Here is a 15,293-nt window from a genome sequence, read left to right as displayed (position 1 = left end):
CTTCTGACCTCTGCAGCATTGCATGATGTGGGTGCACTTACATACATGCAGGTAATATAGCCAAACAAATAAAATAGTAAATAAAATATTTTAAGAGACGGGTTTGTCTCCAACCATGACCACTAGTATGCTGGCTTTCAAATCTCAAGACAGGGGCTTCAGACCAGCAAGCTGAACTGGTGAGCTAAAGGCAGGGCAGCAGTGCCTGTCACTACCCCACAGGATGGAGACCGATTGTTTGAGAACTAAAAACACACGCCCGGGAGGGAGAATTCTAACTCTGCAATTATGAATTCTATAACCTTGAACAAATTACTCAGACTCTGGTAGAACTTCCTTTCAAAATCTTGGAAGTGGGATTTGTATCAGTAACCGTTTAGGGAGGGCTGTGGTGAGGATTAAGTAGATGGGGGCATAGGCCAGGCGTGGTGGTACACCTGTAACTCAACATTCAGTGATCAAAACAGTAGACTAGCAAGTTTGAGGCCCTGCAGTATGTAGTGAGATTCAGAGGAAAGAAAGGGGAAAATGTGCATCATGACAGAGCCTTGCACATAGTGAGCCACCGCTTTCCAGAGATGTAGGCCTGCACAGAAACAGAAGGGATGCTCTAGGTGCAATCTGGGCTATGTGGTAAGTCTGAGACCAACCTTGAGCCATAGAACAAAACCTTGTCTCAAAACAAAGAAACAACCACAACCCCCCAAAAAAACCCACACCAATAATAACAGTAATAACAGAAACAGGAGAGATGAGAGTAAAGACACTACTCCTTCCATTCTGTGGCAAAGGCGTCCTGCTGAGAAAGTTATTCTCGAGTGTGAGAATAGCTGTAAATGCGGAAGTGGGATTATACACAACGAAAGGAAAGCCGAGGGAAGAAGGTGGAATGAAGTGTTCTGTTCAGTTGTCTCACGAAGAAAACAAACGCGGCCTGTACCCTGAGGCTGTCCCATACCTGCGCCACTGCGTCGGGTGCTCATGTCTGCCACATAGGTCCACTCGTTTGTCGCTGGGTTGTACTGCTCCACGGTGCTCAGGCACTGGCGGGAAGCTCCATCATAACCCCCAACAGCATACAACCTCCCTGGAATAGACAAATGAGGTGGTGGTGCCAGGGATGCAGGCGCGAAACAGGAGTTTGGCTGATGCTTCATTTTTAACCTACTGGGGTACTTTGACCTCAATCAGAGTTCTTGGTTCTCTTCTACCAGGAGAACCCAGTTTACTCTCCAGACATGGGGGGCGGGGAATACATCCTCCTTCATATTTATGCCTTGTGCCTGCTCTTAATGCATGAGCGCTTGAGAAGCATTGCTTGGAACACTTTCTAAATAAAGGCCCCAAACAGCCAGAATACTACAATTCGACATCACTCCCAAACACCCAGTACAAAGCTACAATTCAGCACCACTGGAGTTCAACATATTCTTGCTGGGGAAGTAGGTTAACACTTCTCTACAACAAGTGGCTGGAAAGATGGCTCAGTAGTTAAGAGCCCTGGATGCTCTTACAGAGGACCTGGTTCTGTTCCCAGCACTCACATGGCAGCTAACAACTGTCCATAGCTCTAGTTCCAGGGGATATGATGCCCTCTTCTGGCTTCTGTGGACATTGTATGCATGGGTGGACTTACATACACGTAGGCAAAATAGTCATACACACAAAAATAAATCAATCAATATAAAACTTTAATAAGACACCAGCACTGGACAGATGGAGAGCTAGAGGGCTCTCAGCTATAAACAGGCATTCGACTTTCTAGCTACAGGCTCACAATTACAGATGGGAAAATATGGAAGGATATTCCTCAGTGAGAACCAAACCCTGCCCTAGGCCCTGTTTCCACTCCTCCCATAGCCATAGCAGGTAGAACAGATGAAGGAAGTGTGCTGTGTACACTCTGGGCTGAGGTAGCTAGAATTTTTCTGTAGACCACCTTTGTTCTCTGAGCAATGCACAAGAACCCTGAAATATTATTATTATTTTAAAATAAAAATAACATTAAGCTCTTATGCAAGAGTTTCATTTCCATCTGGGGCTTGAGACTGGGATCACGGTAGGACAAATCAGCAAAAACTTGTTATTTGAGCTATGTGAGAACAAAGATTCAAACATTTTGTGTTTAACATTTAGTCTTAGGATACAATGGAACAGCCTGTGGGGACAGAGAGAGGAGCCCTATCTTACCTATGGATCCTAGATCTATGAGACGCTGTGACAGGCTAATAGCTGCAGGCTAAATAAATGTATACGTGCAAATCTATTTAACAGGGTGATTTAATCAAGAGGTTCTGGTCCTTATGTGCTTGCCTAATATGGAGGGTACAACTACGATTTGAAAATCTGTAATTGTTAGTTTCTCGGGTTCTAAACAATGTTGAAGCATGAGGGTTACTGATGCAGCAATCCTGCCATCACCCAGCATGGCTGCATTTTCTCTCTGAGTCCTTCCAATCGGCCTTTCTGAAAGAGGCAACTTATCCACAGTTCTTCCCTCACGAAGTGAAAGTTATAAAACCACTCAGTAGCTCCTCCAGAGTCCAAGCCACTCACAAGGTGTGCTCTGGCTCAGACGTGAGCATCTCTGTAACACACTTCTGCATATACTCCACTTCCCTTGCTCTAAGGAAGGATTCTTCCCGGCAGCTAGTAATAAAGTATCCTGTGATTTTAAAGGTCATTCAGACAGCATAACCATGATAATAAAATGGTGAGAAGGGGGCGAATGAACCAAACAATGTAGGAAGCTGTATGTTCAAGACCATTTGAAGCAGAGCAAACTTCAGCTCCTCGTTTACATTCTCACCAAACCTTCTGCTGCTCGGGGGTAGCCCACAGTCCGAATGGTTTCCGATGTAGGAGAAGCAAGAGAGAAAAAGTCCCAGCCATCCTCCCTAGCCACAGAGCAAGCCATTTGACAGCACATCTTCCACATGCAAGCGTGCAGGAAAAAGCCCTGTCAAGGATAGCAGTTTAAATCCCTACCATTAAACCGCCCCCCATGACCTCCACAACCCATTCCAACTTTGTATCAGCTGAAAAAAATAGTCATTCAAGGTTTCTCCTCGAATCTAATAACAGAGATTTGCTATTTTTAATCCCTAGTCTACTGCTTGATATTCCTGGCTGAGGAGCAAGAAGGGAAATGGGAAGGTGGTTAGAAAAAGCTCTTCTGACAGACAAATTTCTCTCCTACCAAGAGGATGAGCCAGCAAGAAATAATTTGTCTTAGTAGAGGCACAAGATCCTTACCTCACTAAGATGACTTGTTTAGCTATGTTGCAATATAATACATGTTTAAGTGAAATTTTTAAGCTGAACTATACTGTACAGACTGGAAAGTGCCATGAGAGAAGAAAATCTATCACCATCTCACTGCACATTATGCTTGAATGTGTGTATGTTCTCGTGTGCAACAGAGGGCATCTGTGCACCAGTCTAAACAAACAGACATCAGGTCAGGCTAATGAATCAGTGTTGGCCAATCATCTCTAATGTTTTAGTTCAAATAATGCTCTCTCTTTATCGGTACACTGAATTCACGTTTGTAAAACTCAACCATTTGACAATGGTCTAAAGGAAAGGGTTACAATGAAAGACCACTAGGCTAGGAGTCAGAAGATCTGGATTTGACTGCTCTGCTATTTACTACCATAATGCAAGTGCAGCACCTTCCCTCTCCAGAATTCAGTCTCCATCACGTTTGTAAAACTCAACCATTTGACAATGGTCTAAAGGAAAGGGTTACAGTGAAAGACCACTAGGCTAGGAGTCAGAAGATCTGGATTTGACAGTCTCCCAATTGGAAAACAGAGAAAAGTCTGAGTCCTACCTATATTCTTTCAAAGGGCCTAGGAACACAAATAAGAGGTGTTGTACAAGCTCCTGAGTACTGTCTAGACAGGTCTCTGGCCCCCACTTCCTCCTCCCTCACCCCACACACTTTTCCTGCCTAGCACAGGGCTTCAACACCAAACCTGTCCCCAGAGAGGCTCATCAGACCTGGGGAAAGGAGCCTGTCTCTCTCATTGCTATTTTGATGAGCAACACATAAAGGTGAGCAGCAGCAGAGGCAGGCGGATGGCTGTGAGTTCAAGACCAGCCTGGTCTACATAGTGAGTTCCAGGCCAGCTAGGGCTACAGGGAGATCCTGTCTCAAAATACTAAATAAATAAATAAATAAATAAATAGGTGAGCAGCAAATTAATTAAGCACAATTAACTCCCACTTACCACATTGTAGCCCTGGCTTATATGTTGACGCTGAGCTCCCTGTTTCCTACTCCCTACTTCTTCTGCTTAACCTGCTGAACCCCTTCTTAGCCTTGGCTCCAGAGCTTCCCCTCTTGAATGCCAGGCCTCCTTATCTATTAACTGGAGACAATAGTATTTAACTCAGCCTGAAGAATGGAGTCATAATAAAGGGAGCATCAGCACAATGCTGGACCTAGGACAAGACCCAAAGGCCAGGGCAGGACTGGCTCCCACCCTCTGCTCCTCCTTACCTTCTACAACACCCACTCCCACGCTGCTCCGCCGTGTGTTCATTGGGGCCACAAAGAACCACTCGTTGGTCTTGTAGCTGTAGGCTTCTACTGATGCCAAGCCTAGAGATAAGACGTGAAGATCTGGATTTCTACATCTATAGGCCTCACCTTGCTAGGAGAGGAGCAGTGAGATAGGAAGAGGCCAAACCAAGTCTAAAGACTCCGCTGTCCAGCGCAATACCCCTTTGCCTGGCATGTGGCCATGACAACTCCCTGAATACACTTGCAGGGTCTATAGCACATGACCACTAGCCACTAGCACATGACATACAGGGGAGCTGCCGAAATAACAAGGGGTACATCTGAATTGCACTGCAAATATAAGTCATCAAACTTATGGAGTAGAACATTTGATTCCAAGTAAACATCTAAGGCTGCTTCCCCAGACACCTGCTCCAGTCTCCTTTTCCAATCCCTTCCTCTACCTCATAAGCTGGAAAGCTAGAGACTTGCCTTCCAAAATCCCCCTGCAGCTAGGTGTCATTGAGCCCTAAGCAGACATCTGATGGGGGAGTTCTGGAATGACCTTTACTTTTCTGATACACGGGTGCTACCCCTCCCTGCTTCGTGTTGCCAGGAACACAAATGTCTTGGCTAGAGTTGTAAGAGCAATGCTGGGATCATGAGGGACGAGCCAAGAGGATTGAAAATTTGGCCCCAAGCGACCTTGTGTCACAGGACCAAATGCGGAACCAGTGACTTCTGTACTTCATGTTTACTCTCTGGGGTGAAACAAGATTGTTCATTTTTTTGGTACAGTTTAGTCATGGTTTCTACTCCTAACAAGGCAAGTCTTTAATGAAATGATGCACCACCACCCTTACATTCTCTTTGCTCCCAGATCTTGCTCACCAAAGAGCCTTTAGAGGGACTTACAGACTCTGAATTACATGACGGAGGCAAATTATGACGACACAAAGACTCAAAAGAGTAAAAAATATTACTTTTTACCTCTCTAGGGGCCAAAGAGTATCAGTGTAGTTCAACTGAGTCACTACGTTCAGAGACATCCAAGTGACAACATGAGTATGGATGACGTCCTTTCTCCAAACCCAGGACCACTAATGGTTCAGGTTGAAATTTTGAAACAAGATAAAATCTGGGGGTGAGGGGCCTGTGAGTGATGGAGACTGCAAGGCTCCAGGAAGCAGCAGAAAGGACAGTAGGCAGAGGATGTAGCCTGGCCCACTGTGTAGTCTGAGCCAGCCCTCTTCCCACTGCTGAGCCACAGTTCCCTCAACCATTCAATAAAGCGCTAGGGTACTGAGGCTCCCTCCAGCTAGGCAAGCTTACTCTTTCTGCATCTGATCCTTTTCTGTATATAGCAGTGTTTCATTATAGTTGAAGGAAAGCCGACTAATTCAGATGAGTACCTTCCTGGGGCACTGCTACAAATGGGCAGAGGTTAACTCAAGAACTGACTGAAGAAAAAGGTTGCGTAGTGTCTATGACCCAGACTTGTAAGATATGGCAACACATCCTGGACCTACCAGTACTGCCGTCAAAGCCTCCAACTGCATAGAGAAGGTCATTGAGCACTGCTGCACCCAGAGTACTCCGGCGCTCCTGCATGCTGGCAATGGAGGTCCACTGGTCCTTCACGCCATCATATACATCTGCTGTCCGCACCCGCAGAGAGCCGTTAAACCCACCCACAGCATATACATGGCCAGCCATGAACACCACACCTGAAATGAAGAAATCGAGGCATGGGGGTGAGGAAGGTGCTTGGCTGGCTGCCCACGATGATGGGTGACAACAGGGGAATACGACAGGCATATGAGTGACTCACCACCGGATCAGCTCCAGCTTTAGATACCTGCAAGTCACTCTAGCACTCATTGGATTTCTTTTCCTACATGCTTCCTTAACCTCACTTGATCTGAGCAAATTCCGGAATGGGTTTGAACTTACAAGTGCATTAGAACTGACCTCAAACTGGGCAGGTCCAAACTGTGCGGGTCGAAAGGGGACGCAGAGAGCAGCCAGGTAAAGGCTGCTGTGAAGCCAAGGTGAATCAGGGTGGAGGGGACAGGGCTGCTTACCTGCTCTACATCTCCTGGAGGGAAGCTCAGCGATCTGATCCCAGCGGTCCTCCTCAAAATCATAGCATTCCACACTGCGGATCGCCTTGGGTGCCTGGCCACCAACCACAATCATGACCTCCAGAAAGACAAATGCATTTTAATTTGATCTGTCCAGCATCTATCCTAATGAGTGACTAATTTCTGCTTCTTCCAAGTGCTTTTGCAAGTGCGTCTTCTAAGTGTCAGTTTACAGACCTGCATTCATAGAGATGCTATAGCTTCAAAAAACAAAAAACAAAAAAAATCTATCAAGCACCTTTCCACAAAGCACAAGAATAGGTCCAACTTCCCAAGTGCTCTACTCAGAGTGATACTGTGGTACTTAAAGCATCTTCTACAATCTCAGAACCCTCAAAAAATGGAGGGAGATGAGCAGCATTCTTTATATCAAAATAAATGTATTTTGAAAAAAAGTACAGAATTTGGATACATTTTAAGAATAAAATTATTATTAATAAGTATTTCTAAATGCCTAGACTGCAGAGGTTACCTATTCAACTGTATTACAGAAAAACAGAATTGTGGGACATGGTTTTACGGTGGTTATCATAAAAGTCACTTAATTGACAATGCTCAATTGTGTTAAAGTACTCTTTTTAGCAGTAAGACAGTAACTAACACCGTCAAGCACTGTGCAAAGTTGACATTTGCTTGTCAGTATGACCCAGTGAGGTAAATATTATCACCCACATTGACAGATGAGGAAAGAGGAGCTCAGAAAACACATGTAAATGGCCCAAAGTTACCCGGCAAAGGGAGGCAGAACAGATACTGAAACCCAAGTCCACCTGACACCAAGGTGAGGTTGCCTACCACTGCTTCTTTTCCTGCTCCAGAAACAGTAACTGTGGTCCATGCAAACAGCCCACTGCATCTCTGTTTGTCAAAATGCAGGTTGCATTTCATTAGTGAGTCATGAAATCAATTCACTGGATTATTCCCAGAACACATTAACTATAACAGCACAGAAAATGTCGTAGTGAGAGTATTATTTTATGACATATTTGTTCTGGTTATGCCCACTGGAATATATCTTCTGAATAGCAGTTTTTTTGATGTAGGGTATAGCTTTTTAAAAAAAGGAAAGCTATTGCTCTGGCTACGTTAATAGAACTGCAGTCCTTAACTGTAGTAGTCACTCTGCTGAGACTATTTTACATGCTCTTAATAAATAAAAATTAAAATGCCAAATATAAAAATAGTTTGCATATTTTGCTGAGTATGGTGGCCGTACTCCTTTAATCTCAGCACTCGGGAAGCAGAAGCAGATAGATCTCTGTGATATTGAGGGGCATTCTGGCATTTCAATATCCCTAGGAGGAAGAAAAGGGTGAAAGTCATGGCTAGCCAACATAAGCCACAGGACTGACCATAACCTGCAGTCAGTGTTATCCAGCTGGCAGTCTGAGACTTCAGGGCTATAAAAGCACAAATTGCTGGGCCCTGTCTCAAGTTTCTGATTTAGCAGGTATAGAGAGAGGCTGAGAATCTGTTACTAGCAAGCCCCCAGGCAATGTAGCAGCTCTGTTCTAGGATCCAGATTTAAGAAGAAGCACTTTTTTTAGTAGTAAGTAATGGTTCATTTTTTTAAATTTTTTATTAAATTTTGCAAGTTTCATACAATATATTTTGATCATATTTAGATTTCCTCCCATATTTGAACCCCCTTTGTACCTCCCCAATTATATACAGTTTATTATATTATATTATATATTATTATATGTTAAAGCCTATAGTGTCAGGTTTGTGTCCCCAAATGCCCTTTGGTGCAAATTCATTCGCTGGAGCCTGGTCAACCTACTAAAAGTCACACCTTTAAATAAGACTGAATCTCCCCTCTTAGCAGTCATTGGTTGCCAATAGTTCCCCAGGTAGGGTTGGGGTTTTTTACCCACTTCCCCATGTCTACACAGGGATTTTGTCTGACTTGAGTTTATGTGGGACTTGTATATGCTGTTACCAGTGTTGTGAGTTCATAGGAGTAACTGGCCAGCTGTCTGGAAAACTGTTTCTCTCTGGTCATCCACCTCCTCTGGCTCTTACAATTTTTCTGTCCCTGCTTCCACAATGATCCCTGAGCCTTGGGAGGCAGAAGTTTGATATGGGTGCCCTATCCAGGGATAAGCACTCTGCAGCCTCTTATTCTCCGCAAGTGGGCCAGCTGTGGCTCTCTGTGTTAATCACCATCTGCTGCATAAGGAAGAAGAAGCACTTTTTAAACCCATAGCCTGTAGGGAATTCCTGATGATGTGCCATTAATTTTTGTCATGCTGAATTATCACAGTGCTTTCTATTCCCATACAGTGTATTTTTGAGGAACGGAGGGATCATCCACATCATGTGAATTATCAGAAGTACAAACATCAGGGGGAAAAAAACCACCGGAATTGACATGCATCACTCAAGGTAACTGTTAGAGTCCAGGTCTGCAGACAACCCTCTCCCAGTGTAAAAAAGCCTCACAAAACAGGAACTGGCCAGACAGCTACATTTAGAGCTGTCTCAGCACAAAGCTGTTCCCCAGGTAATTTTGGAAGATAAACAGGCCCCTGCACCCAGACCCACTGATGTAAGAACTGTCTCAGTTCAAGCTACTTCCCTTGAAACTAAAGACTATTTCTGCCACCTTCCACATTCCCCAGCCCCCTCTAAGAACTTCCTCAACAGCCACCAGGCTGCTGGTTGCCTTTCTCTCCCCAGATGAGCTGCCAGCCACCAGCAATCCTAAGAAATAAACTTTGCTTTGCTGGAGTCCTCCCGTGTTTCCTGTGGTTATTGCCTGCCTGGCTTTTATCTAACAGTAACCATGTAGGCCCAAAGATGCCGGATTTAGGCTCCACCACTGCCCAACTAACTGGTCATCGCTCATTAGAATTGGTCCAGTGTCTGAGATCACAAATCTCAAAGCTCAGAAGTCAGTTCTGACTTCTAAACCCTTCCAAAGCAAACCAAGTAACATAAAGTCCACTGCTTTGAATTAAGAAAAGCCTTTTTCAGAAGAAAGTCAGATTGTGCATTATTGCCCACCACAGCCTTTGTTTAAATAGACAGCCATAGGCAGGTCTACGGAGGGTATGAATGAACTCAGCTTCTTGGTCAGACAATGCCCAACTCACTCCTCCAGGGTAGCTCTAAAGGCTTGCTTTGTGTTCATAAACATAGCTGGACATTGCATTATCCTGGTTTTAAGCTAGAAAAGCTAAGCTGAAGCCAAGTTATTCTAAGAATTTTCTACAAAATCCAATTTCTGGAGCTGAAGCCAAATAAAACAAGCATTTGGGGTTTTCTGTTTTGGGTTTTTTTGTTTGTTTGTTGATTTGTTTGTTGTTTTGTTTGTTTGTCTTCTTTGGGGGGGTTTGTTGTTGTTGTTATTGTTGTTGTTATTGTTTCTGTTGTTGTTGTTTTAAGATAGGGTCTCATTGGCCTGAAATTGGCATCGACTATGTAGACCAGGCTGGCCTCAAACTCATAAAGGCCTGCATCTGCCTCCTGAGTGCTGGGATTAAAGGCATGAGCCACTATGTTGGGCCTAAAACCAGCTTTTAGTAGTCTTTCTACACTTCTTTCTACAATTATTGCAGATATTCCACATCTTTGTGTGTCCATTTCCCTCTGCTTAGACAATCCCTCCCTTTCTGAGCCTCGCTTTAGCACCTGTTTACCTGTTTACATGTTCTTTCTGCCAAGAGGGCTTCTCTTGACTTCTGTGCCTGAGTTAGTGTCGACTCTGCTGAGCTCTCTCTCACTCACCCTATCTGCTTCACATTGTGTTGTTAACCACTTACACGGTGAGCAGAAATTTACCTGCCTCAGTCATCAAGACTGAAGATCAGGACTGAGAGGTCCTGATGTTGCCAGGTAAAACTGAGGATTCAAATATTTATTTGAAATCAAGAATGAATGATTTAAAAGTGAATAGCACATATGAGGAGTTAAATGAAAACAACACAAAACTGGAATGACATTTTCTTTGGTTGAGACATGTTAAAACACCAGATTAGTACTCTGGCATCACCAAGGAAAACTAAATAGCAGAAGAAGAGAAAGCAAGAGATTTCCCCATCTTTTGATTCAGGAAACAAATTTTTTTCAATTATTTCTTATACAAGCTATAATAATTACTCAGGTTTTTTTATAAATTAAATTAGGGTGAGGGTGGAGATGGGGGAGGAGGTCTGAATATAATCAAAATTCATTGTATGAAATTCTTAAGTCAATAAAATTTCTCAGAAACTTTAAAAAATTTTTAAATGTCAAATTTTTCAGGGAATCTTTCCACATCCCAGAAACTTTCCTGCCAAAGGTATTTTCATATTGAAGAGAAGACACCACTTGTTTCACAAAATTTTCATAGCAACAGAGTAATGAAAATAATTGCTATCTTAAATAAAATCTGAGTATTAATACAGAAAAAATACAGGACAAGGTTTTCAAAATTAATGTGCCTTTGAGCTTATAAAACCACTGGTGAGAAATGACAACATTCAAACCTGTTTCTATAAGGGTCTAAGAAAAGAAATCATAAGGTACTTGTGGGTCAGGACCGCATTCAGGTTAGCAAGGGGAGCAAGGATACATCCTGATTCTCTCATAGGCATAAGAAATATAATTATGACAGTTATTGCAAGAAGCCATCATACAAGGAGAGCTGTGCCTCCCAGTGTTGATCTTGCAGAATAGAAAGAATAAATTTCCTATTTTAATGCTATAGAAAAGGTGTTTCCATAGATACCTGCTCCTAATAACTAATTAGGCAAATACAATTATTCCCAAGGCCTACCTATATCTCTGAAATTACCAAGTTCTAGCCACGTAAGAAGACAGGATTTTCAAGCAAGAGATTTGAACCATTTTCTGTACCAAACCCTCATTTTTCATTTCCAGAAACACTCAAGCTTAGGTAGCTCAGCAAGCACATTTCTTTCTTTCACCAATACTCATGCGCCCCAATTTATGAAAGAATTATTATACCTTTAATAGAAATTATGAAATCAAATCAATTTCTTTAATGACCTCCATTTTTAAAAGGGACAATGTGTCACTGTCACAGGCTGGCCTCAAACTCTTTGACTTAAACAATCCTCCTGCCTCAGCCTTCTGACTTAGGTATAACTATAGACACATGCCCCAAAACAGTCACTGTTTTTAAAATAATTTCTCCTTCAAGGTAAGTCTGGGTAAGAATGGCTATACAGGAATCATAATGAACTAAAGAACTGGTTCTAGGCTAACAACAGTGCTAGACTGACCATCATCAATTTCCCTGAGAACTACAATGAACTTGAGAATCTTGAAAGGTGCCTCGGCTCCTGATCCCAGGTCTCGCTTGTCACTGTATGGCTGTAGAACGTCTACTGACTCGAGACTTCTGGTTGACAGACTGCATGGCTAAGCTGAACTCCACCATGGCAGTGATGGCCATCAGACATCTCCCAAAGAAAATACTCTCTCTTTAGAAGGTCAAATAGCCATTTATTTTCATGAGATTGGTGCCTGATTTCTTAGAGAAGAAATTTCCAACATAACAAGCTTTAAATACATACATAATGCCCTTTCACATCCATCATTCTGATTCCACCAGTGTGACTATAGGATTGAAACCATTGAATCGATTGGCGAACAGAGCAGGGCTTTCTGGCCCATATGTAGCTCAAGACCATGGTCACAGGGGATCTTCACTTGGGTGAGAACTACCTGGGCTATGTACACTTTCTTCATAGGGCAAGAGTAGAATGTGTCCAAACTCTCTTCCATTGACAGGTATGCTGGGCAGAAGGCAGGCCCAGCCAGTCGGTCCCTCGGGCCAGGGCAGGAAGTGAGTCTCTCTTACCCTGGTGCGTGGGGCCGCAGGGCTAACACCAAAAAATTCATCCGAAGGAGTGTGTCCAGTCGAGTCAGAAGACTTCTCCATGCAGATTCCTGAATAACAGGTGCCCTGGCAAGTATTGATGCAGAAACAACGGGGGTCTGACAACTAGACAGAGTAAGGGCAAAGCCCAGAGGGAACAGAGGACTGGAAAAACAATGGGCTTTGGAATCTAACACATCTTGGCCCAGATATCAGTCAATTCCTAGTTGGCTGTTGACCACAGGCAATACAGTTAACCTTGATAGGCCTCATTTTCATCACTGCATTATCTTGATAACAGGCTGTTTCTCACACAGTGTCAGTAGGTTTAAGTGATATACGGCACTTATAGTGCTTAGAAAACAGTCAACAGTGTTATTAGATTAACACTGGGTATCATAATCAATCTTGGAGTTTTTGCAGAGACAGATCACTGAGAAATGGCAGAAAAGGATGTACATGAAGCTGTGAGAGGGAGGAGACTAGCACTAACATCAGGGGTGACACCAGGACTTTTCAGGGCCCTGCAGTATTTGTCAGGGCACGAAACAGGATAGAAGAGAGGCACTTGGGACTCTTTGCAAGGGACTTGGGCCAGATGCAAGGCCACTCTACCCATCTGTCAGCAGCCTCTACTTCCAACACTACCAATAAAAGTAAGACAGTCCAGTTCAGGAGCAAGCTGCCCATTTCAAGGTCAAGTGGCTTTTTGTGTTTTTTTTTTAATTTATTGATCTTTTTGCAATTTTCATACAGTACATTTTTGATGGTATTTAGATGCCCTCCCTTATCTGCACTTCCCCTTACTGCCCCCACCCAACTTAATGTATATATATATATATTTTATATATATATAGTCTAGAGTCTAATTTGTGTTTCCTTTTTAAAGAGGTAAATAGAAATGCCAATGGCAGAGCTGGAATGACAGAAAAGTACCAGGTTCAGTACGTTTCCAAAGGTTTCCTTTGCATCTTCCTAGAACCTACTTTTTTCTGCTGCCATCTGTGGAGCTGGGCAATGCGTAGGAGGACTCAGTGTGACTGAGAGACAGCTTCTGGTTGTCCATGGCAACCCTGCCTCAGGGAAAGTGCTGGGTGGTGAATGTGTGGGAGCCAAGATGATGCTATTAGCTGTTCCAGCTTGACTGTGTCACGATGATCTGTGCATTTCCAACTCAGGAAAAACACCCTTATTACTCTCTACAGCTATCACAAAGAATTCTATTCCTTTAAGGGCTAACAAACAGAGTCACTGCTGAGTAATGCTGAGGGGGGTGAAAATCTCTTGCTAAGTTTGGTCTCTCAGAAAGCCTATCGGAATTGAATTCATGAAAGCCCAAACCAGTCTGTCCTTGGAATTCCTGGTTTGCTTCTTCACATACACGATTATCTGTCTCCTCTTCCTCCACTGACTTACTCACTAACAAGTTCTATCTTACCTTCTTAAAGAGACTTCACAGAGGGAAAGACTCAAGTTTCCTCCCACAAAGGACCCAGCTAAAAGATTTCTGTAGAGTTTAGAGGCCAGACAACCATCAGTTCAGAACTCGACTCTGGGGGTCGTCACTCTCAACCATCTACTGACTGTACTTTAAAGATAGGTAAGAACGCTTTTGATCCCCTCACACTCAGGGATGGGCCTTAATTCTCCTCCCCTTAGGTGTGGGCTAGCCTTAGTGATTTATGTTTAGCAAAGAAAATAGGGCAAAAGGGATGGAGCTGTTCTTTTGAGGTGAGGTTATAAAGAGGCTGAAGCTTCTGTTTTGAGTGTGCTCCCTCATTTTCATGCTCTGACATCCCTCGCTAGGAGAAGCAAGCCACCTTGTACTGATGCCCATGAAGGAAGACACTGAAGCCAGCCAGCAAGTAAGCGAGGTCCTCCACAGACAGATCTTTAGATGACTGTTAGCCTGACCATCAGCTTGGTTTCATGAGAAACCAGAGCCAGCACAATCCAGCTAAGCCACCATGGGTCACCTGCCCATAGAAATTGAAAAAACAGTCAGTGTTTGTCATGCTAAGCCACCAAGGTTAGGGCAACTTGGAATGCGGAAGTAGATAAATGTAATTTATAGTGAGTACGTGGCACCCTAAGATTCAATTTCCCTATCTTTAGAACAGTGGTAATACAATTATGAAAATTCTATGAGGTAATAAATATACAGCACTTAGTCCAGCGTTAGATACCTGTGCTTGGTAAAAGAGATGTGCTATTCTTATTAATGTAGTGAATAGTATTGTGTGGTGCTTCAAAGCCTAGATTGCCAGTATGTCAGTCTTGGATTTGAATCTTTGCCCTGCCACATACGAGTTGTAAAACCCTGGGTATTCGTGACTAGCTAGGCATTGTTTCTCTCTTGTATCGTCTCACCCCTCTATCATGGTTTTCCCACTTAAGGTGCCCCCATTTCCCCGCCCCTTTCTTCCTTACTAATACCCTTGCTCCTACCTCACCCCTCTATCATGGTTTTCCCACTTAAGGTGCCCCCATTTCCCCACCCCTTTCTTCCTTACTAATACCCTTGCTCCTATGAACCATATTATTTTGAACTGCTTCTTTCTATTTATCCCCTAGGTTACTCGTATACCCTTCCCTCCCCCCTCCCTTAATCTAACCCAATTTTTATCCATATCTGCCTTATTAAGGTCTGTTACCTACTATTCTTCTCCTTCAGGTTATTTCTTTTCCTTTACCTCACTGTTTCCTTACCCTTGTCCTGGTTCCTGCAGTTATGTCTGTTTGCATACATATTTATCAGAGTCTGATCCTAGGATCCACATATGAGGGAGAACATATGTCAATTTTTTTT

General features: G+C 43.3%; 1 protein-coding gene across 7 annotated transcripts in view; it reads right to left on the bottom strand.

Moving 5' to 3' along the window:
- Positions 1-15,293, bottom strand: part of Klhl3 (kelch like family member 3) — a 155,391-nt gene that overhangs the window by 13,198 nt on the left and 126,900 nt on the right. For all 7 annotated transcript variants that reach the window (XM_029562966.1, XM_029562965.1, XM_008831815.3 and 4 more), the window contains 4 exons: positions 6,595-6,712; positions 6,040-6,237; positions 4,508-4,609; positions 959-1,087 (listed from right to left, as the gene is read on the bottom strand). In XM_029562966.1, the coding sequence (XP_029418826.1) occupies positions 959-1,087; positions 4,508-4,609; positions 6,040-6,237; positions 6,595-6,712 (547 nt within the window). The remainder of the gene's footprint in view (positions 1-958; positions 1,088-4,507; positions 4,610-6,039; positions 6,238-6,594; positions 6,713-15,293) is intronic.

This window comes from Nannospalax galili, unplaced genomic scaffold (assembly GCF_000622305.1).
Source record: "Nannospalax galili isolate Female #2095 unplaced genomic scaffold, S.galili_v1.0 scaffold735, whole genome shotgun sequence".
NCBI lineage: Eukaryota > Metazoa > Chordata > Mammalia > Rodentia > Spalacidae > Nannospalax > Nannospalax galili.
The sequence above is the reverse complement of the archived record's forward strand: the minus strand, read 5'-3'. Positions and strand labels throughout refer to the sequence as shown.